Source organism: Phaenicophaeus curvirostris, chromosome 1 (genome assembly GCF_032191515.1).
Source record: "Phaenicophaeus curvirostris isolate KB17595 chromosome 1, BPBGC_Pcur_1.0, whole genome shotgun sequence".
Taxonomy (NCBI): Eukaryota; Metazoa; Chordata; class Aves; order Cuculiformes; family Cuculidae; genus Phaenicophaeus; species Phaenicophaeus curvirostris.
Window position 1 is genome coordinate 118934631 of NC_091392.1, and position 25100 is coordinate 118959730.

Below are 25100 nucleotides of genomic sequence, written 5' to 3' on the forward strand. Positions count from 1 at the left end.
CCAGGCAACTTCTCTTAATGTTTCTCTATCTCAGCACACTTGGAACGGTATGTTACTATCTCTACTTTTGCCATTGGTAGCTGAAGTCTGAAATGCTGCACATGCTTTCTGAGGCTGTGTTAACTGAGGTAGGAGGCTAGTAAAGGGTGCTGACATCGTACACATATAAATTACTTTGACAGCCCCCCCTCTCCTCTTCCGAAACATCATCCAGAATAATCACATCAAAACCATTATGTTCTACAGGCAACCAGGCACCTGCCATGACCAAGGTGAGAAACAGTCTGAAGTTGCTCATAAAACTTGCAGCCACGTGAGCTGTTCCAAGAAAGAAGGGCCTTTTGCTGTCTACTTCCAACTCTTGTCATTAGAGGCTTCAATGTGAAAATAAACATATTTCACTCTGAATCACACTTGCTTTGAACTCTTGAAAACATTCAAATTTGCTAAGTAATCCATGGAAAACAAATTGGCAAGAAAACAGCAAAACAGCAACAAAAGGACTGTGCTGAAATGAATGCGGGAAAAAACAATTGATTAAATTGTCCCAGTTTATCCCAAAGCCTTGCTAATACAACTCCTCATTGTACAGTGTTAGTTGAGAGGGCTGCTCCACCCCATGAAAACACAATTGTCTCCATTGCCACATGCGCTTGGTGTTTCATCCTCTTTTCATTAATTGCAGGGCTTTGATGGGTACAACACTCTGCTTGTTCTTTATGGTTTCAAGAGACGAGGAAGAATATGAGACATTTAGTACCTGGCCCCCATTGGTGATAGAGAAAATCCTGGCTGTGCCCCCACACTGCCTCACGTACCACAGGAACCAGAGAGCGGAGACTTCATGAGGCTCAGATGTGACGTTGACATTCACAAACAAGGTGGCAAATTGTTTAACGGCTCTGCATAAGACACAGGAGCAGATACAGACAGTAAATATGACATCCTGATTACTTTCAGGATTTCATTTGTTATTCTTGATAAGGGCTGTTTCCCCAACTTAGAAGAGCCAAGATGATACATATCTGTTTCATTTTTTAGTCTGTAGTAAGACTGTTTCAATGTGTTTATGACAGCAACACTCTCTCTCCTAAAGCATTTTCCCATTCAGTTTGATTTCACCTTAGTTATTTCTTTAGTTTCCCAGATGCTGTTTCTTTCATGAGAACAAATATTTTTCTTAACAGGAGAACAGATTTGGTAACCAGCTCGTGAAACTCTTCTGCATTTCTTCTCCATGGGGAGCTCATCAGATGTGTATTTTCCAAGGTCTGATGGGTCCCAAGGCACTCGACTAACCACACCACCAAGACATTTCCTATCTCCCATGTAACACTGCTGCACAGACCTTTTGTGAAACCAAGAATCAGAGATAGAAAATAACCCAGAGAAACCGAATTGGCAATCACTGCCATAAATATAAGAAGAGGGTCAGCTTTCTACCACAATAAGTCCTCTAAAAGTAAAGAGAGTTACAGCAGCAGGAAACGAGGACCTGGCTATTCACATTACTTTCATTTGTGGCTACAGATTGCTAAGAGAATTGAGATCATTTTGCAAAGAAGGTGAAAGGTCTTTGACTCGGATGAAGTTTTCTAAACCAACATGAATCGAATTTATAATCATCTGATAAAAAAAGAACTTGGCAAGTTATCTATGCTAAAATATGTCACTTATAAATTTTTATAGCCTTGATTCCTTGGGTATGAAGTCCAGACAGCTCTATTTCATCAGCCAGGATATGAAATCATCCTGCATGCAAGAAACCGCTGCAACAATCCTGAAAGCACCAAGAGACTAAGCAATTCTAGCAGGATCAGGCCTGAGAAATGTGAAGAGAGTCATCAGGATCAATAGATGCTGATCTGTGACACGTGATAAACAAATCTTCTTTTGTAATCTTGCCCCAGGTCATACAGAAAATGCTGAGGATCAGCTTTTCTGTGTAGGGAACTACGTTTTTTAACTGTGTGTAGAAAAATCTGATTTGGTTTGAAGATCAAAAATGGCTTTTTATGGTGTATTTGACTGTGTTTCGGCTGAACACATCTATTAGAACTGGTGTTCCACAAAACTATTGACAACAGAAGCAGTGCTGAAGAGAATCGTGCTACTCCACTGGCTCCCTGACCAAGAGGAACATTAAAAAATAGAAGAAGAGCCAGTGCATTTGCAACATAAAGGGTAGTTCAAAGTCATTGAGTCTGCAGGTAAATGGCTCATAAAATGAATTGTAAAGACAACTACAATGCCACAGAGAGCAAGAGAAAGTCCTAATGGCTGTACCTTGCATCACATGGAGCTGGAGCAAGATTTAAGCCAGCCAAATAATTTCAAATTGAAAGTTTTGGTCAGGACGGTACAGGCACAGTGCTAAGGCACAGAATGAAAGGGCAGACAGAATACAGCAACACAAGTAAAAGACACTGAATGCAAGGGAGGAGAGCATTACAGAACAGCCATGGGGCTGGCATAGCAAGAGGGAATACAAGTGCTCACATGAGCACACTTCTTGTTGCCTTATAAAGAGAACTAATTTAAAAAGGAAAGGAAGAAAAGAGTATTTCCAGTTTGGTCACCCCATACTGAACATGTGCCTTTTTTTCGTACAGGGTGGTCCCTCATAGACATATAAAACACACCTGCCATTTTCCAGGCAATATAGTATTTTTGGTCATTTTCCTACCAACTAGAGTTGCAGTCTGTTGCACCTGCTGCTCAGAAACAAGGAAGATCTGTTGGATACTGCAAAGGTGAATGAATGGTAGCCTTGGCTGCAGTGGCCATGGGACTGTGGAGTTCATGATCCTGAGAGGAGTAAGACAGACAGCAGAACTGCAACGCTGCATTTTAGAAGACTAGATCTTATCCCCATCGAGGAACTGCTTGGCAGTATCTCATGAGAAACTACTGTGTAGGGCAAAGAGGCCTAGGAGAGCTGGCTGGCATTTAAGGACAGCTTCCTAGGGACAGAGAGATGGAACACTGCAATGAGAAGAGTTGAGCAAGCGAAGCAACAGGCTTGCTGGGATGAAGACGGACCAGCCTCAGTCAGAGGAGGTGAAAGGCAACAAGAAATATTGCTTTGGTTACCTTGCTTTCCTCCAAGGGTTTTGAGGGCCCTGCGGGCCGTACTGATGAAAGAAGGAACAACACTGAAACTGCTTTCCAGAGCCAACAGCTGCTCACTACCTGCTCCTCGGGTCTCACACTGCATCATCCACTAAGCAACCACTGGAAAGCAAACGACCTCTGGCATGGCATGCTGCTTTCCTGTGTGCCAGCAGCATCTGTCTGCTCTGTGGTACACACAACACAGCTCATGCAATAAAAGCAGACACATATAATAGCTGTGCAGGAAAGGACATAGCCAAGAGTCAAAGGACATCACCTCTCAGCTCCTAGCCTGCCTTGGGGCTAGGGAAGTCCCCTCACCCCCTTCTGCCTCCATTTCTGTGCCTGCAAGTGACCTTTACTTATGCCTATAATCAGAGTTTTATATATATGTTGCTTTTCCTAAAGACAAAGGCACACACCCTCCAACTGAGTGAAGAGAAAGCATGGTGAGAAGAGCCCACTCTGTCACTCCTGTATGCATGGGTCTGCTGAGGCAAAGCCCAGGTTACCCCAGCACCTTTAATCCCACCTAGCAGCCGACTCAAGCTCTGTCATACCACATTATCTTCCACAGGCCCCCACTTATCGACTAACAACAGTCCATCACAAAGACCAGCTTCATCTCAAACATCTCCTGCTCTCTCACTGCCAGTACTCCAGCTGTACCCGGTTGTACCCCAGAATTTCAGTCTGTAGCTGGATTTCAAAGTGAATAAAGAGTTACATACTTGGTCCAGCAAATCTTATTTATGAGCTCTTTCATGCTCATTTTATCCCATTCTTCAGCATGTGGAGCATCCCATGGTGCTTCAACAGGAATCTGGAGAGAGAGGAAAATTATTAAAGAAATTATTCAGCACTATATCATTGTCTGGTCATAGCTAGTTAGCAGCACAAAGTTGATTGATATGTTGGCCAAGGGTTGCTTTTGTACCCTGCACATGGCTGTAAATTTGGAATAAATTCAATAAATGCAATAGTTTCCATTCACACCTTCATGCATGAATTGCACAGCTTTGTCTGACCAATAAGCATATCCTTATGCTGGGACTTATCTGGCCTTTAGTTGTCCAGAAGCAAGGTGTCTATTCTAATTTAGTTGTCTTGGTGTCCTCTAACAGCTGAGGGAAAAATTCTTTCTCCAGTCAGAGATTCTGTCAATTCCAAGATGGGTAGCCAAAGGCCCCTACGTCCCTCTACAGATGGAGTAAATATCTAGATATCATTGAATTGGTTTTAGACAGTTAAGTACTTAATAATCATAATATCACTTAATAGTTTGAGTTGGAAGGGACCTTAAAGATCATCTAGTTCCAAGCACCCTGCCATGGGCAGGGACATCCCACTAGATCAGGCTGAAGGGCTCCCCAAACTAGCCTTGAACAACTCCAGGGATGGGGCATCCACAGCTTTCCTGGGCAACCTGTTCCAGTGCCTCTTCACTCTCATAGTGAAGAAATTCTTCCTTATGTCTACTCTAAATCTGCCCCTCTCCAGTTTACACCCATTACCCCTCGTCTTATCACTATAAGCCCTTGTAAACAGTCCCTCCCCAGCTTTCTTGTAGCCTCCTTCAGGCGTTGGAAGGTCGCTATAAGGTCTCCTTGGAGCCTTCTCTTCTTCAGGCTGAACAACCCTAACTCTAATAATAATAATAATCTATTGCTTGTAAGTACCATGATATGAGGGGACACTATCATATATTTACACCTTTAAAAAATATGTATTATTTGACCAAAAAATGTGTAGCATCATGCACAAAGATGATTCTGCAAAACCACATAAACTGAAAGAACTTCGCAGTAATACAGTTAGTTAAGCTTGAAGGTTATAGTAACATAGGACCCCGGTTTGTAGCCAGATTATAAAGCAACTAATACAAAATTGAAAGACATGATGCTCCAGTGGGTTTACTTTTTGCACACAGGAAAATTTGCAGTTGTACTGCTTGAATTTGAAAGGCATTTACTGTTTAAGAATTTTAGAAATAAAATTACTATTAAGCCAAACTGAAGCCCATCTTAGGCAGCTACAAAAAAAGAATCATCCTTACTCAAAAAGTTTGCCACAGGGGAGGGGGGAAAACCCTTCTCATCTCCCAGCTCGTCAAATGGTTTTCCCAGCATGGGAAAGTACATACACAAATGAGGTTCAACCCATTTTTTTCAGGTATCTTAGATAGCTCCAGATCATTTTTTATCCTGTCATAGAATCATAAAATGTTTTGGGTTGGAAGGGACCTTTAAAGGTCACAGGTTGCCCAGAGAAGCTGTGGATGCCCCATCCCTGGAGGTGTCCTAGGCCAGGTTGGATGGGGCCTTGGGCAGCCTGATCTAGTGGGAGGTTCCAACCCCCACAGAGTGGGTTGGAACTAGGAGATCTTCAAGGTCCCTTCCAACTCAAACTATTCTATGGTTCTATGATTCTACGATCTAATCCAACCACCTCTCAGTAAGGAAGCACTGCTGTTCCTGATACTTCCTGGGCAAAACAGATATCTTTCCTGATGGATGTTTTTTCTTTGAATATTAAAGAAGCAATAAAAAAGCTTGCCAGAAACAAAACAAAACCAAACTAGATTTACTCATGGTGACATTAGCACTGTAGGAAACAGGTGAAATTTACACAGCCTACCTCTTTTCCCATCTTGTCCATGGTCCTCCAGAAGTTATTGTAATCCAGATAAACTAAGGGATTCCATGTTGAAGGGGAAATACCTGTGAAAGGGCGTGACTTTCCCTAAAATACATATAAGAACATAAGCAACTGAAACACCACAGAACATGTAAATTTTTCTAAGGCTCCCCTTCTCCTCTTCTTTTCAGACAAACATATTGCTTATACTGCGGGAAACAACCGCCCAAGAAAAGTCTTGCTCAGTAACTCTATGATGAGGTTTGCGCCAAAATAGCTTTTCCAGCTCCTAGTATTAACTTGACTGTGTACAACAGCTACAGGTTCAGGAACTCCCAAACTATCCTGATTGCTGCAGATGGGGCAATTGATGGAGAACCTGCCCAATGCTTGGTTACCTAGTATTCTCCTCCAAATTTTCCACCTTTATACAGGTTTTAGACGATCATGACCACAAATTGCAGAGGATTGACCAAGAAATCTTACAACCTCAGCTACTACTATGACATTTATCGCACTGGATATTCACTTATCTGCTATTTGAAAAGAGACCTACCTTTTCACTACTCATCTGAAAATATTATTATCCCCACATCTTTGGTCAATGGTTTAGCCCAGGCAGATCAATGGGAAAACATATTTTATTCCAGAGAACTATTAAATGGCAAGTGGCAATTAGTGCAGCCTAAAGTTGCAGCACTTGCTGCTTTCTGTTGCATGCAAAAAACCCCATAGCTTCAGTAAGACTGGAAAGGGACCAAGGACAGGAAAAGCTGGAAAAATGCAACCACGAGACCTGGAAGGGGCTGAGACTGAATTCACGAGGCTGATATAGTTCACAGGCCCTCTAACTCCTTGTGCAGTGAGGCTGGACCTAAAAGATGTGGGAGCTGATCAGAGAAAAGCCCAATTCTAACAAAATCCAGGAGGAAAAATCCCATTGTCCATCACAGAGCAAGCACAAATAGCCTAACCCACATTAGTTTTTCAATCTTCTCTTTTGCACAAGTATCTCCATGCCAGGGAATAAACCTAGCACAGACAACCTGGGGTTGGTAAGTTATTAATTTGTTTTTAATATTATTCCCTCACTGGACAGAGGAGCTCTGGCTGCATGTTTCACACAGTTAGCTCACTGCAAGCAGGCAGGATCTTGCAACACTCCATTTTAAAACAAGTTTATAGTGTTCTGGGTGTATTATTTTGAGAACTAATGTTTGTTTAATGGAAAGGCAAACAGCCTGCTGGCTTTGTTCCCATGCTAACATCAGGCTGATGGACTGACCCACAGAGTTTATCTAACTTTTTAGATTTTTTTCGTTTCCTGATGTGTTGAATGCTTTCTTACAGACCTTGGATTTGAGTCCTGCTGCCTGCCTGGATTAGTTACCCCACACCAGTTCAAAGGAAACAATATCAGTAAGCACTGTAGTTCAGTGGTTAGAAAGAAGGCAGCAGAGAGAGATGTGTTCTGCAAGGTCTGCTCAGGGCTACGCTGTGGTTTGTGGCCAAAACTAAAGGAACTAACCCCAAACTGACCCAGCTGTGACACCACTAAAGTTTCAATTTGCACAGGAGCAGACAATTTTGCCAGTCTTGAGAAAGGCAAGTCTGGTTCCTGCCCAGTGTTCTGAGGACAATCTAGGTGTCAGTTAGCACAAGAGGGAGGACAAGCTGTGTGTCACTTAGCACAGGAGGAGTATCCCTCGCACCCTAGGGCAGGAATTCCTGTTTCCCTTGGGCTGGGCTTAGTGCACACAGCTTGAGCAGCAGCTCCCTATGGTGTGAATCCTCATGTGGGCATCCTTCTCTGTTCAGTACCTCCAGCAGGTTTAGCCTTGTGAGCACTGCAGTGCCTTAGACTGTCTGTGATTCCTGTGTCCAAACTGCAGATTTACGCAATCTGCACAGATCTAGTCACAGAACTACCTGCTGCATGCTAATCTCTTAATCTTAAGGCTAGATGAAGGAAAGAAAAGACTAGATGGCCAATGTGAAGCACTGCATAGAAATGCTCATCTTTTGTCATGTACCACCTTGCTCTGAAAATCATAAGCAAACAAATAAGCAAAATCAGTCCTTATTTACTAACGTTACATATACTGGTGGCGAGTGCTGCTGCCAAATATTAGATGATTGCAACTACTTGGGAAGGTTAATGCCACACCACAGCGCTAATGTCTTTTCCTTTCTAGGACCTTCTACTAATGAGAAAGTGAAAATGGAGCCCAGCACGACCTTCAAGGACCTCTGTAAAAATAAAAAGCTATCTGCCTCTTCTGGGAAAGGAAGAACTCCAGCATATCAGCCTTTTCTCAGTCCTAAAGCATTCTTGAGGAATTACGGGACAGTAGCTACAGAGCAATCTGTTTGGGAAAAAAAAGTCTGAGGCTCATAGAAAAATCTACACTTTGAAGTTACAGATTTACAGGAGACTAACAAACTCTTGATTGATATCAAAAGTGTCCACATTACCATGCTAACTGATGGGAATGAGCAAACAAAAAAAAGATAAGCAGTAGTTACATATTTGGATTTTTTCAAATAAACTGTAACTCAAATGGAAACCTGCCCACATGAAGTGACATGATTTTTAACGCAATACATGGATTTTTCCACACACAGATGGGAAAAATTCCATTCAGAGCAAAGAAGCTTGTGAAATCCCCCCAGGGATTTCCACTTTCCCTTGTCTGCTTCCACTGCTAGGATTAACCATTTCCTTACTTTCCCCTAACTAAATCCAAGCAGTTCTGGAAATCCTCAGACAGAGCCAACTGAATCAATTAGTATGGTAAACAAAAGACATAAAACCTCTTAATCTGGGGATGCTGGAGACGATATACATTTGAGTGACTGTCATAATAAAATCTAAAGACATATTGACTCATTCTTCAAACCAGTCTCCCTCTTGCCTCTGACAAAACTGCACAGATACTTCTTGTCCAGCCCTGCCTACACACCCCCAACAGTCATCAGATGACAGAAATGGCAGATGAGATGCAAAGAGAAAAGTTTTAGTCATACTTTTCAAACTCGAAAGGCAGCTGTTGGCCCACGGCTGACAGCATTATTAGCCCAAGAAGCTGAACACATCCTTCTTTCAGATTAGCATTTAATTTCTGGGGCAATGATCCTTTAATATCAAACCATCACTTTGCTAATGCATTTTCTATCATCTAGGGAATGCCGTAGGTGCTCAGGTTCCTGGGGCCTCTTTAATGAATATGAGGGGTGCATCTATAGTCAAGAGAGGACAAATCCCTACCTCATCAGCTTACCATCACAGCATGGTAACAGTGTGTCGCATATAGGTAAAATGTATAAGCCCTGATGTCTCCTAGCACTCACCAACAAGGCGATAGCCAGGACTGCACAGTTTATTTTCAATAGGTTTCTTGTAGAATTAAGATGTAAGAGAAAGTTCAACAACAGATCCCTAAAGAAAAGGTCATGGTGACTACATGAGGTCTCAAGGAAAGAGTAAGGAAAAAATGCAGTGGAAAACCCTAAGGAAAGAAAAGAAAACAAAAAGCTTGCAATTTGCAGGAAGAGTATGTGTGAGGAATGAGATCTACTGGAGGAAAAGCATCATTATTATTTATTCAGCGCTTAAGTCTATCCACACTGGGAAACCTTAAAGCCTCTTTGCTGTCACCCTGTTCCAACATATACACCTCCTTGGAGACCCTGGTTAGCATGGAAGGACCAGGATGCCAATCTAGAATTGATCCACAGCCTGTGATCCAGCTGAATTGCTCGTAATGCTGTCTCTTGCTTTGGAACATGCTTCCACTTCAAAGAAAACTTATGAAATTACATGGTCATTAACAAGGACATGCGTAATGTAACGCAAGACAAAAAAAAGGCTGCAGCTTCAGTGTCAAAATGGATTAAGGTCTCTAATTCATGTAACCCATTAGAGCCTTTTATTTAACATACAGAGATAAGTACCTTTTAGAATGCTAAGAGATCCATGTCTGAGCTGGGCCAAACATTCAGCTGGTACAAACCAGCCCAGCCCATTTGCTGGCTAGAATTGCACCAATTTTACACCAGGTGATGTAAAATATATATTTTTTTAGTATCATGGAATGTCTATGTGATTATTTAAGATGTGACTATTTTATAAGTGTGGCATGAACCTGCCCAATAAGGAGAGTTTACAGAACCAGATGATAAAACTTCACGGTATGAATACACTGCTCTAATCCTAGGAAGAAAATTTGAGAAGATAATTGAGATGAAACCAGTTAAGAGTCCAATCACAGTATGTCAACTCTGATTCATATAATCTTCAAACTTTGTTCTGCCAGAATCTGGGAAGTACCAAAACTGAACTATCTTAAAAAAAATGAAAAGTGATGGTCTTCATAAAGTAAAGTAGTTTGTGAGTTATGGACACAGAAGCTTCTACCTCATATGTATGGATCTTAGGTCTCTCTTTGTCCCTCTCCCCACACTTTTGCACTGGTCTGGGCAGTAGGTCCTGGTTGCTGAGCTAAAGAACTAAAAATAGGACTTCACTGAAGACAAGTGTCATTCCAGATTGCTTTAGCCACACCACTACCTACTCAAGAGTCACCATCCGAACACCAGTTGCTCTGTGTTTCAGACATGAAGCCTACGGCAAGCCTTGAGAGGTGCCCGTTTCTTATCATTAGCTAGAGAGGGAATTTCAACAAGTTTCAGATTAGATGCCCAGTTTCCAGACACCCATCTGTAAGTAAGATGAATTCCATGCTATGGGACTGGGAGGGGTCTCATGTGAATCTAATTACAGCAAGTATGTTATGTTACTCCCTGTCTAATCGTATAATACTGCTGTCTAGTATAGTCATTCAATAGTATCCAACAGGATAAAGGTTTTTTTTCCTATTTAAACTTGGCTTTTATTTCAGAACAATCATTTTCTGAATTTCAGGCAAAAATTCTTTAGAAGATATGTTCAAAGACAATCGGGTGTTGAATATATCCCATTTTTTTTAACTGCTGTTAGTCCCATTTTCTGAACACCTTTCAAAAGAAAACAAGATCCATTGATCCCACTACCAATAAGCTAAAATAGAATAACAACACTTCAAGCAGTTGCTTACTGGATTACTAAAAGAGAGCGTTAAGTGAAACCTCTTTAATGACTGTCAGTCCTTTCCAAATTAGGTATTTCAACATGAAAGATGCAGTACCTACCCCCTTATAATGGACCATATGACCCTCGACATTCACTTTATAGGTCTCAATACCCAGCTCTTTTGCCAGTCGTAGAATCCGGTTTTGGGTAGGTCCCACATATGCTCCACCAACATCTACATAATTAACTTGATCATTCTGTCAAAAGAAAGAATACAGGAATTAGAAGCTGTGTGGGAAGCCCCTCAATATAAACAGCCAGAAGCAGAGAGAACTATTCCATACTGGCTAGCTGTATTCCATACTGGCTACAACTGTATGCACAGGAGAAAATATGTACTGACTTAGAAGTAGGCAGCATTGAGCTCTGTAATGACAGACACATAAGGATTACAGTGCCTGCACTCCATCAGGCACATACGTGCAATTGGGTCTACCCCTTGTTTAAATTTCACTACAGTTTTCAGCATTGGCCTTTTAGTCTTGCAAAAGACATAAGGATATAAAGAAATATCCAACAAAATCAATACTTCAGTTAGATCTAACCCAGCTTTTTTAGAATTCACGTTACTTTTATTCTTGTTGCAAAATGTTTCTCAAGTTGAAACCATCTCCAGTGCCACAGACTACTTTTTCTCTATAGATATCTGCTTAGACTTAATGCTGTAGATGCTGAGCACTGCATCACTGTATTCAAGGACAGTAATCTCCTTTCCAACATGGCACAACTTGGCTCTAGTCTGGTGTGCTCTGGCTAGCAATCCCTAGCCATGCTCACCACCAAAGGTGCTCCACATATCCCTCATGCTAGCATTGCTTTCACCTGGGAAGCAGAAAGAAAACAAAAAGTTTCAGGGATGCATACTATTATAAGTAGGCTGCTTTCCCAAGCTAGTAACTCTTTTTAACACTGTTTATAACGAACATTTTAAGCTGGGCATTCTCAGCGTCACACAAGGATGGTGCTTCATGTTTCATGTGCAATGATTTCTGCTGAAACACTACTGTTTATCTCTGGCTCCACAGCAATGGCATTTGACATAATTTAAACCTCCCTTTCTTCCCGAGGGGGAAGCAGAGGTAATGTATGCATTACATTATCCTGCATCACAGGTGACTTGTTATTTCTTTCATTTTCTTTTTAATGTCAATCAAGCCATGGTCCATTTCTAGAAGCAAGAATGTTATTTCAGATAATTTTAAGCCATGTTAAAGTGTATGTCTGAGCTGTAATGATGTCTAGTGTTTGATAGGAATGGTTGGACTCGATGATTCGGTGGGTCTCTTCCAAGCTGGTTATTCTATGATTCTATGATTCTAGTCCTACTTAGACTGCTTCTTATAGGGCTTTTAGTTATCATGCCTGTTACATTATTTTAAAGCACCTCCTGTCAACAGAAGCCCATTGGTGTATATTGCAATGCAACCTGTCCAAAGAGAGCTCTATTACTCTAAAAGTGATGGCAACTTGAGATACCAGCTCTTCTTTGGGACTTGCTATCTTCACCCATGGTTACTGATGTCAAACTCAATAGAACCATGGCTGAAGTCGGAAGGGACCTCTAGAGGCCATCTGGTCCAATCCCTCCTGCTTTACTAAGGTCACCCAGAGCTAGCTGCCCAGGGCCATGTCCAGACAGCTTTTGGATATCTCCAAGGAGGGAGACACCACAACCTCTCTGGGCAACTTGTACCAGTGCTCAGTCACCCTCACAGTAAAAAAAGTGTTTCCAAATGTTCAGATAGTTTTAGCTTCCTGTGTTTCTATTTTTGCCCATGGCCTCTTGTCCTGCCAGTGGGCCCTACTGAAAAGAGCCTGCCTCCACCCTCTTTGCAACCTTATTTCCCTCCCTTCTATACACAGATGAGATCACCCCTCAGACTTCTCTGTTCCAGCCTAAACAGTCCCAGCTCTCTCAGCTTTTACTCATAGTAGAGATGGTCCAGTCCCTTCATCATCCAGATCATTAATGAAGATGTCGAACAGGATCAGACCCAGTATTGACCTCTAGGGTACACCACAAGTTACTGGTCTCCAACTAGACTTCATACTGAGACACCATCCTCTGGACCAGGCTGTTCAGCCAGCTTTCAGTTCATTTCACTGCCTGATCAACCAGTCCATGCTTCATCATCTTGGAGTCTATGAGTATCTTATGGGAGACAGCATTTAATGATTGACATCTAGACAATGTCCACTGTTCTTCCCTCATCTACCAAACCAGTCATTTTATCACAGAAGGTAATCAGGCTGGTCAAGCATGACTTCCTATTGGTGATTTAATGATGACTGATGACTTTTTTGTCCTTAATGTGCCTGGAAATAGCATCCAGGATTAGTTGCTCTATCACCTTCCCAGGGATTAAGTTGAGACTGACCGGCATGCAGTTCCCTTTGCCATGTTATAGACCAGGGCAAGTGACAGTGTAGATTATCATGAAGAACTTACCCTAATAGTGAATGTCCTTCCTCCAACTCTGTTCCGGGCCTCAAGAACCACCACATTGATCCCAGACTCAGCCAGCAATTTGGCAGCTGACAAACCTACCAGAGAAAGAGAAAGTGCTTTAAAGCAAGTGGGAGCAATCAGCCACATTAATGGTCAAAACCCAAGCCACAGTATCAAGGTCAGAGATTTCAATACTGATTTCAAAAATTCCTGACGGAAGTCGGAAACTTTTCATGGGGTCTTACAACAGAAGTCATCTGGCTGCTACTGAGTTGCATTTTACAACTACCTCCACAAGTAGCATTCACAGACTGAAGTTTCAGGTTAGCGTTTTGGTATTTTAAAAACAGTAAAATCTCAACTGCTGAGGGACACGCACCTCCTTCTTCATTTGTGCAGTGCATAAAAAGGCAGAACCCAGGTGGTGAGGCTTGTAGTGCTAAAGTGACAAAAATAATAATATACTCAATAGGCATGTTCCAGCAAGGTAGGCTTCCAACTTCTCTCGCTCATCAACTCTCCACTTTATTGTTATCCATTGTCTTCATTCACATGCAGAAAATCAGTCTGCTTCACTGTCAAGATTAATTTTAATCAAAGGAGGTTGACCGTGGCAATCAAACAAGCTGTACATAGATACTTTACGAAAGGAATTATAGTCTCAGCAGAAATTATCTAATTATGGGACTTTGTGATGGAGGCACTAGAGACAACTGAAAATTCAATAGGACAGGAGTCCTCTTTGCTTCTGACAAATGCGAGCTAAAATTGTAAAAACCAATCATGAGTTTGTGAAATCAGATTATCCCATTGCCCTGCAGGCCAATTTAGCACTGAGGCATTGCTTCTATGGAGTTGTTCCCCCTCCTTAAGTATACAAAATCCAGCCTTATTGATCAGAACTCCCAAGATACCCTGCAGCAAGGAATAATATTATATTCATGTTTATTGCACTACCTCAAAATGTGATTAAAAGCAACTGCTCCTACAAAGAATGTATGTCTGAAAAGACTAGAGGAGAGGAATTGTTCTGGGCAGCGTTAAGTATACTCATTTGTTCTGAGAACAGTATAGAATAGCTCATAAACTTCTGTGCACATAATCTTTTAATGGGGAAGTAGAACCCTATTCACTGGCAATCAGAATTGAGGAAGTTCAAATGTCTTACATTGACAAAATTATATCTACCATTTCCACACTCATCTAAAAGTGACTTTACATTCTCGCACCATACTCTTCAGATTGCTGCTAGAGAAGAAGTTGTTTTCATTCTTCCATCTATTCAATATACTAATTTTTAAAAATGCAAGCCATTTGTTACTGAACTGAACATTTTATAAATTGATCTAATTTATTTCAGTAGTTTTAAATTATTTTTTCTTGGACAAATGTCTACAAAGAACTTTTTACAATTTTGTTATTGTTAATTCTTAATCCTTTTGGTGATGGCATTCTCCTCTTCCTCAACATAAACACAGAAGACATAAGTCTATAATGCTGGAAACACAAACTGCAGTATTTTCTTAAAAATATTTATATTTTTATATGATAAAAATGATTTCTCAAAAGATAGTGTTTTTTGTCACAAAAAAAATAAAAGTGGATTTCCGACATATACCAAACAAAAGGTTGAATTTCTCTATTCAGCTTAATACCACTGGATACTCGGGCATGAGTGGGTAACTCTTTCATAAGAATGTTTATAGTAGATATACAAGTCTTGAAAAACTGCACAGTGCACTCATGTGTTACCCTATGGAACATAAAGCAGGAAAAAATCTGGCCTAGGTATGATAAAAGATTGTATGCAAATCTTTATACCATCATTTCATGCTGTACACGATAGTTACATTCACATCACAGCTTTTTAGGAAGAATAATAGTTGCACTGGACTAGGCTGGAAGTTAAACTTACTTCATGGATACAATATATCCGAATACAGAATGACTGCTAAAGGATGAAGAACTTATGGTAGTGTGACTGAGGTTCTTTAACCTGCCTGCTTGTTACATTGCACTTATTGCACTCCAGTGTTACTATTTTTCACTTTCATTATTGTTAATACAAGAGATACACTGGGACAGGGATGGCTTACTGGCAGCTGGGAGAGGGCCTGACTCAAATAAAAACAATGCAAAACATGTTGATTAAAGGTTGCTACTGCACATTTATTTGTTTAAAATACAGAAACAATTTTCTTTTAAAATTGAGGACTAGAAACAACACCCACCCACAGAGAGTCCCTTTGTAGCTGTCTGCTGAACTGAACTCAACAGTAGCTCCATCTGTGTCTGACCGAAGTGCACCAGATACAGTTGCTTCCACAGGTATCTCTTAAGCATCTCACAGGTCATGAAGCCTGTGTGCTTTTGATACACAATTAACTTCTATACAGACTGCATATTTTCCCTTTACCTTCACCATAATTTGAATTTTCAATACTGTTGTTGCCCTAAAGGACTGGACACCAGAAAGAGACGATTTCTGTTTGACTAATGGGGTAAGAATGACAGAGAAGAAGGAACAAGACCTCCTTTCCAGCTCCTTGTCCATCTCTGCCTGCTCGGCACCCCACAGGCTGCACACAACTAGCTTCTCCCCTCCTCTCCAACAATCCCTCTCCCTCCCCAGAGGACAACACGCACCTTCACGAAGCTGCCAAGGGGAAGGGCAGGATCTTCATACCACGAGGGCCTCCCACCACACGAGGGCTGCTCTAGAGCCGTGGCCCACCGCCACCTGTGCACAAACCAAGCACTGGGCTGTGACCTCTCAGGCCACAGCCAAGACTCACAGGAGGCATTTTAAAACACACCTGTGTATGTCTGTATGACTGCAGCACAGGCATGTCTGTCACAGCCAGACCTGCTGTTGTACCCCATTGCCTCCTCCAGCTGCTCCAAAGGTAGCCTAGAGATAAAGCCACAAACCACCCCAAATTACTGGTTGCACTCCTTCCAGATATCACCCTGATTCTATGAATTACAAATACACTGTTTGCCTCAGAAAGATTAAAGGAGCCTGCCAAAACCATGCCTTATTTGAAGTATCTGACTGCAGAAATTCACTTGTTATTAGATGAGAACACACAAGGCAGGATGACTTATACATTCCTCACAAGGGTTTCTATGGCAATCTCACACCAAGCTCCCTCTTCTGAAGACACCATGCAGGAAAGCTCTATTCCTATTGATTTTGCAGTGCTATTAAGGACTCCAAATTGCTGCTGCCACAGATCACACTGCTGCTACTTCCATTTCAGAAAATTGTCATAATCCTATCAGACAAAGTAGTTTCAAGTGCATCAAAACACTGGATAATACAGTTAAAAAAAAAACCCAAACCAAACTAATATGAATTTATGCCTATCTGCAGACTACCAGACATATAGCATGACTGAAACACAGAGATGCTGAATAATACTCAATTTTGTATGTAGCCTGATAGAAAATACCACAAAGCATGTCTCTGCCTCATAGGGCAGAAATGTTCCACTCTACAGTTAGTGCACAAGACTGATACTTAAGAGACCTGAGCTTGATTCCCAACCAAGCCCCATAATGCAGGAAATGTTTCCCTGTTTTGTAGGGAAGCATTTATAAGACTAGAGTTTATGAGAGTACTTCCAAGTTGCCTCAATACGGAGGCTGACACGGGCGATATGAGCAGATATGAGTCCTGTAGCACAAGTTTTTATGAAAGTTACTTTATTAGAAATGTGACAGTAATTCTACAGTAACAGTACAGTGATTCTACTTTCCAAAATCTAGGCCCTGAAAACCCAATACATCAAACAGATTCACAGATACACCACAACCAGAAGTAAAAATCACCAGCATCTTTCCCAGAGATAACATTTACATGATGTATGCTGAGCATCCCCAAAACATGCAAGGGCAGTACCCATACAGGGTAATGAAGAGCAGTGAAGGGGAGTGATGACAGTCTGATACAATTAAACTGTAGCCTTTCAAACTGAGGCCACTATGTATGTTCCATGAGCACACCAAAACAAAGGCAGAGAAAATTACCTGTTACTATTGAAAAGGTAACAGTCTGCTGGTTTTCTAGACACATTGTTTGCTCACTTGCTAGTGTCTTTGACAAAGTGCATTTGTCTTTTATGCATCCACTATCAGGCTGAAAGTTTACCAAATCCAGCCTCATACAACACTTCTTTGTAAAGACTCCACCTTAATGTACATAGAGTGGAATAATTACATTGTATGAAAGACTACTAACCCATTACCATGGTGTTCTAGCAGGCTTTAAATGAATAACGTAAGGGGGGGGGAAGTCTTTCTGGAAAATATCTACATTTTTCTGATCTTAGCAAAGGAATAATTTTTAAATTTTTTTCCTCCTAATACATCAGTAAAGCGAGACAATTGTTGATGCATTCTCATCAGAGTTCCACTGTAACAGCATGCTAACGTTGTGACTATTTTTACTGTCTCCCCAACAGAAAACCTAACTTTTTCCAAACACAAGCGAGTAATAAAATCTGGCAATGGTCTCCACAGAATCAGCTCTTGTTATGCAACTAGAAGCCTCTTTGCCAAGTAAACACAAACCTGTCAATAAGAGAGACAAAACTTTTCTACTATGACAGTAAGATGACTTCTCCTCTCCCCTCCCTGCCTTTTCTTTTTAATTGGAATTTTTGTGCACATCATGGTACTTTAATAACTTTTAAAATATAGTTAAAATGAATTTAGTTACATCAGACTGACCAGAGAAACCACTCACAGGCAACAACATATAGAAGGCTGAGAATGGAAAACCTGTTTTCCTTCACAGAGTAAGGATTTAAAGTTTTAAAATTGCCACCAAAAATGGAAAAATAAAAACCCAAAACAAATAAACCGAATGTATTCATTAAATAACAGACCCCTATATTTGCATATACCAGAAAGAATACACAGTGAAGATCACAAGTCTACAGTCATTTCTTCCTCAATGCTGCCTAGCACCATTACATCACTAACTTTATGTTTGCCAGAAACTGTGTTTTATCTTTCCATACATTCTTCCACAATCCTTGCTGAAGAATATCGGATACTGGGGATGAGGTTGAGTTTGTTTATTTCATTAATTTCAGGTAAACTTCTTTGCTATCAATTCTTTTTTCCTCACTCTAGCAAAAATAATCCAGTTGATTCAGCAAAGATTTCAGTCAAAAGAGAATAAATATTTTCTATTACAGAGTACATTGTCCAAGCCACTTTAACTGGTATCAATGGCATCACTGTCTAAATGTTTTCAACAGATGCAAGCCTTGTTCGGGAGGGTACAAAGACAGTTTCTCATGGACAATGTTAACAGTAACTCAGTGGGCAGGAGGAGGGAATTGTATCCTGAGGCTGAATCCACTCCTCCATACACACCCACTGTGACTTTCAAGTCCAAAGCCTATTGAAGTAAACAACTTTTCCCTGGAATTACTCTCTCCTCCTCCTCCCAAAACAAAGGCATAAAAAATTTAACTAGTGTAAGTACAGAGTTAGTAATAGAGCACCTGCCCTTCTCTTATCTATTAAAATGAGTAGTACCAGTTAAATTGATAACGGTTTGATTCCATCTAGTTTATGGAAAAGTCTAAGATAATTATGCACATTTTCTAATTATTGGTAATTCTTTTAGTCAGTATGCAAAGTAAATCCCTGTCAGTTCATCAGTGATCTTCAGCTAAATACATATGTGAAAAAATGTTGCTGCAAAACTATGATAATTACCACAAATATCAAGAATGTCAGCACTGGTTTTCCTGGGAAAGACATACTGCCTGTCCCTTGCCTGTTTTTGTTATGCTAGCATATTTACAGATCTGCCCTAACTACTTGGCTATTTCTTCGGCTTGCTGGAGTAAACAACACTTTTAAGACTTCAGACCTATCCATCTAACAGGAATACTCTTTCCTACCTTTCAACACCTTTCACCTAAGCCTGACAGATGGTAAAAAAATCTGTTCTTCTGGGACAAAACATGAGTTTACAGTGCTCTCTTAGGGGGTCTGAATTTGCTAACCTATGAATCACACACAAGAACATTTTTACTTTGCCAGAAACCAACCTGACACATTTTTAATTCAGAAGCAGAACCAGCTATGACTACTCAGGCTACCCCCTAGGTTAGACAGTAGTTATAAATGATGCATTTACCACAGAAAACCACATGAAATGTATGATGAAAGAGGAAGAAAATAACAATATTTCCGTAACTGCTTATATAATGAAAACGACACACAACAACCTTGCAGCCAAAACTAAATATCTATCACTGCACATAACAGAAAGGAAGGTCTTAGCCAAAACCCATGCCCCATGCCATAAGGTTTTGCATCTTTAGTAGCAAAACATCAGAACACATTATGAGGAAGGCAGCAAATGGAAACTGGTATTTGTGCTTATTTGTGAGCATAGTACATAACATGCATTGCACTTCATACAGGGATCTGTATGAACATTGTTATGTTCCTGCTGTAAATTGTTCTCATAATTGCAGTCAGCTTGCTATCATTACATGGGGAACTAAGAGCTCTGTGAAATATTGCCATTTGGTTTTGTACCCCCGAAAAACAGCTTATAGGATTTCTGGTACCAAGTGACAACAGTATCACCGATTATCAGCTTTTCTGTTAGACCCAGAAGGAAAGCGGGAAGGAACCAGGTAGCTGGAGGCCAGCACAGGACAGATGTGAAGAGATAAACACAAGATCCATTTTAGGAACCAGCTATTGCATTCCTGTAAGTCAAATTATGTGTAAATTTATAAGTAATGGTGAAAAAAAAAATCTACTGAAAACTACTCCAGATTTGAACAGGTGGGACTGATTGTATCTTCTACGAGCAAGTGAGTATTTGACAGTTTACCTGACACTGCCACCCACCAGCAGCTTGACATGTTGTCAAAACAAACAGAGCAGTATACAACATAAGTTCTGCTGCCATTATAGCAAGCAAAGAAAATCTGTATTTCTTCATTATTAAGTATTTCACTCATAGTCTACAGCCAATGCGTAGATAATTCAAGTAGTCAATTGTATATTGTAGAGCAGAAGATGCCAATGCATAGTGCTCTTCCATGGAGGGGGGGCAGGGAAGAAAGTCTTAATGGCTTCTCATATGTTTTATTTCAATATAAAGACTAATTACTATTATTTTTACAGTCCAGCTTCTACAATTTGTGCCCCTTGGACCCCTCCATAAGTGCAACAGAAAATACTGCTGTTAGCTGCACATGGCTTGCAAATCTAAGCATCTGTTTTGTTGAGCCACGAGAACTCCTCATGTCAAGCTACGAAAGAATGTGGTTTTATTTGGAAATAAGAAGAATCCATGTAAAGGAATTATAATCTTCAGTAGAAGTTTCAATTATGGCTGTGTTTTCCTTGTGCCTCATGCTTGTAACACGTTATGCTGAAATTTCTTCCAAAAGATATTTGCATACCAGTTCTCTTGGACTCGCCTGCTGCTGGACATACTTCTCCACATCTGACACATCTCTGGGTAAACAAACATCCTAAGATCTCCAGGCCTTCTTTTGACAAACTGGGCTTCCAGTGTCCAAAAGTCCAACATAAAGTGAGGCTGGCATAGAAATGTACCCCAAGCTTCCCACTGGAAAAACTGGAGTGTTCTGCTGACATTCTTTTTTTGCCAAATTTTGAACTATTTAAGCTTTAATTTTCAGGGTGTGTTTTTCAGGCCGATTCTTTTTTGCTGGAAAATCTTGGTCAAAACTGGCTGGCTATTTCTAAACCTCCAGGAACCAAACATTCTTGCCTGATTTTGAGAACTGATGGTCGGGGCTTTTTTTCCCTTTCCTATTTTGGAAGCTCTAGCAGCATCTTTAAATTTGGCAGGGAGATAGCCTTTGAGTCAACAGAGCACATTTGGTTATCCATGTGAAAATGTGCCCCAATAAGGTCAGTTATGAAGTTTTGAGGAATTAAAGGTCACACGTAGGCAGAAGCCACTCCCTAGATCTCAAAAGCTGAAATATCTGAGGTTTCTGTCAAAACTTAATGCTGTCCAGTTATTAATGAGCAGTTTCCAAAGAGTGACTAAGCATCCCAAACGTCCTTACAACCCATGTTGTACCTCAGAGCACATGGGTATGCTCCATCCTAGGGCTATGAAGCCAATATCTGAAATTCCTTGTAATTATGGCTTTAGCTTGGGGAGTGGTAATGGAGTGGGAAAGGGGACAATGTGTCAAGAAAATTATGGCAGTGACTTGCTCCATAAAAGGGACGACATCTAGAAGCAGTCAATACAGCAGCTATTCCACACAGTAGATGACAAACTCCTAGTCCTCATCTAGTGTAGCCCCTAAACCCAGGGGTCAGAAGATCGTGTGTTGGGATGTCAGGGTTACAATCCTGATGACTAATGAGACACACATCCATGGCATGTCATGTGCTGTTAGCCCACCGTGTTTAACAAATGATGGAATTAAATAGCTTAAACCAAAATGGACAATTGAAAGGTTAAAATTAGTCCAGACCAGAACTCCCTCGTCAGTTCAGCAGAAAACTCCTATAAAGAGAAAATGAGAGCAATATTCAAGGCATATAAATAAGAACTCCCCGTTGATATAGCGTAAGTCTTGAACTTTAGGGATCACTTTATTTAATATGCTTGAGTATAAAATATTATAATTAATATTAACTGTGTTATGGGGGGCACTGTCCATTAAGAATGACAGAAACATGTGCCTGGGGCCTTTCCTGGCCACTATCCACATTTTTAACATGCATGCCCATGCAAAATGAGAAATCTAGCCCAAGCTCTGCAGCTCCTTTTCTGTAGAGGTCCAAACATTCTTGCTGATGCCACCTGGACAGTTTAAATATGATTTCATAGGGTACAACAGACAAAGCGCAGAGGCCACTAGAGCCAAGTTCGTCTTCCAAGAGCTTCCCCACTGTGAACTACTTTTTGCAGAAGCTCCCTCCATCCCTAGACTGCAGCTTCCTACGGGAAGAATGGATTCTGTGTCCCTGTGAATGACCACCTACAGATTTGTGCCTACAACAGGCCAGGAGCATGGATGAGAAGTGTGCTTTAGTTTGTACAGACACTGTCTCTCAAGACCGTGCCTCGTCTTGAGGAATACATACCTTCAGAGGTGCCAGTCAGGATTTGTGCTTCATTTTGCAAAATATCTCAAAAAGCCACAATCTCACCACTGGGAAGCTCACGTTTAATATAACAAGCAGCTTGCTTATAACTGGTATATGGTTCATGTATTTCTAGTAAAAAACTAGTTTATCCCAAAGTTTCCTTCTTCTTTCTTGCAGGCAATGAGTATTTAAAATATAGTAGAAGGACACAAGACAGTAATCTTATCAGAGCAGGCAATTGCAAATATATCCTCAGAGAAATAAACAGCAGCAACTCAAAACTGGAGTCAAGAGAGCTGCAAAGCGCAAACCTCTGCCCATAATGGAACATGTTTTAGTATTTCTGTCACCAGAACCAAAATTCTACATATAGATTACTTTTTTTTTAAGAAAAGAAAGCAACACTGTTTAACCTCTTACAGAACTGAGACATAGGTATAGGAACATTCGTAAAAGAGAAGCTGTGTGGAATGGAAAACAAACCAAAAGCTGAATGGCATTACAAAGATGTATTAGTTATGAAATAAAGCATTTCTTGTTCATTTTTCTAAGGCTGCTTACTTAAAATGATGCCTGTTCTAATTTGTAACAGGTAAACACCAATTTCTGTGCCGCTGGTGTGCTATAAGGGTTTCCATTGGAAAGAAAAAAGTTCCTGTACTCTAATAAGAGTGCTGTGACATGTTTTTGTTGTCTTCCTAATGCCACTGGCAAATTTTCAGTGACTGCAACGCCTTGAAATTTCCTGCTTGGCTCCATTTCAGACTCCACAACAGGCTTTAGTCCAAGGCATAAGTGTTCCGAAGTAACTCACTGATTCTTGCACTAGTGAAGCAAGGCACCACTTAGAAATGTACGACGCGTTTTCCAAAACACTGCAAGGGGTTGGAAAGCCAGTGGTGAAAGGTACTCTAAAGGGAAGAGGAGCTTCTCAGAGCCCTAAAAACCATATTAAGATCACATCACCAGCACCTGCACACAATAGGGGTGGTAATTCCCTTAGGAGACTCTGAATTACAGGAACCTTAAGGATGAAGACCAAATGATTTGTGCCATCTGGAAAATACCCAGGCATCTGGTAAAACTAAGAAGCAATCAAATCTAGGTCCAAACTCTTTCTTTTGTTTGGTGATATTACAGTTATTTACATAATTACATTTTCACAAATAATTACTTAAACAATAACTGTTGTTTTAGCAAACAAAATAGTGTTATTAAGTCACCAATTTGCTGTTTTGTGCATCAATTGACTGCAGATTAAAGAAAGGAAAACCTCTGACTCCTAATAAAAATCAATGTTACCTACAACAATAACGGCTGTAGTATCACTGAAGTCACTCAGTCACATAAGTCACCTTTTCTGAATCATTGTGAAGTAAAGACTCCCTGAAAACCAAAACCTGGCCAAAGGCGCTAGCACAGTATTTACCTGTTTGGCAAACCAAATACAGATTTTCCCTAACATATCAACATTGTCATTAGGTAGCATCAGATGCCATAGGAATAATTACTTGATTTTTAGGGGTGAGGATCAGGGGCTGCGATGCACCTGTTAATGTTAAAGTAGATGTGAATGTGAGCAGTGTTTTCAGACGTACTTTTCCAAGCCCATCGCATTGGAGAACGTGGCTGCCTGCAGAGTGCAGCTCTTCTCCCAGTAATGAAACCAAACTTGTTCTTACTGATATTCCCAGGTGACTTTCCGCAGCGCCTACCAAACGAACACAAACACCAGCACTGCAACTACAACTTCAAGAGGTCATATTCCTTGTGATGCGAAAAAACCCAGCGCGCAGCCCTGTGTTCTCCTGCACTCGTGGAAACCGTAAACTCATTTTTCCTACGGATTCTCTTCTGACGAGCACAAAGTACAAACCGATGCAAGAAGAAGTGGATACATCCTAAAACACCGACCTGAGTATTTTTCCCTCCGCTGCACCTGAAGCCCCTAAAGGCCGGACCCCCTGGTTAACCACCACCCAAACCTCCCGGCTACCGTGGGGACGAAGCCCCCGCGGCTCCGGGGCCGGGAGCGACCCGACCTCCCCCCCACCCCAACCCCGGGCCCACCTGAGATGCCTGCCCCGACCACGACCACGTCGTATTTCTCGACCAGGGTGCTGCCGCCCTTCTTCCCCGGGGCTGCCTCCATCCCGCCCTCCCTCGGCGGCGGCTCCGGCCGGGCTCTGGCAGGCGGACAGCGCCGCGCGCTCCCGCCCGCTCAGGCCCCGCCCCCGAAAAGACCCGCGGCCAATGGGAGCTCTGAGGGGGCACGGCCTCATAGAACCACGCCCCCTCCTCGCTCGCACCGCCCCGCTAGCCCCGCCCCCGCGCCGCACAGAGACCAATGGGATGCGTGAAGGGGGCGTGGTTTAATATAACCACGCCCCTCTCTAGTCGCACCGCACCTCTAGCCCCTCCCCGCGGCCAATAGGAATCGAGAGGGGGCGTGGTCTCTATTAGCCACGCCCCCTCCATAGACCACGCCCCCTCACCCCTCGGAGCCTCGGCGGGGCTGCGAGGTGCGAGGCGATGCCCGGCGGTGCCTCGGGGCACGTTCGGCTCCGGGTCGGCTTGATACAGGCTCAGTTTCTCACCAGCTCGCTCCTGGTGTGGGAGGAGGAGGCAGATAGATGACGG

General features: G+C 41.6%; 1 protein-coding gene across 1 annotated transcript in view; it reads right to left on the reverse strand.

Moving 5' to 3' along the window:
- Positions 1-24678, reverse strand: part of LOC138728989 (amine oxidase [flavin-containing] A-like) — a 35635-nt gene extending 10957 nt beyond the window's left edge. The window contains exons 1-6 of the mRNA XM_069872813.1: positions 24531-24678; positions 13332-13426; positions 10942-11079; positions 5752-5856; positions 3846-3937; positions 761-902 (exon numbers count right to left, since the gene is read on the reverse strand). Of these exons, the coding sequence (XP_069728914.1) occupies positions 761-902; positions 3846-3937; positions 5752-5856; positions 10942-11079; positions 13332-13426; positions 24531-24612 (654 nt within the window). The 5' untranslated portion in view covers positions 24613-24678. The remainder of the gene's footprint in view (positions 1-760; positions 903-3845; positions 3938-5751; positions 5857-10941; positions 11080-13331; positions 13427-24530) is intronic.
- Between the last annotated feature and the right edge of the window lie 422 nt (positions 24679-25100).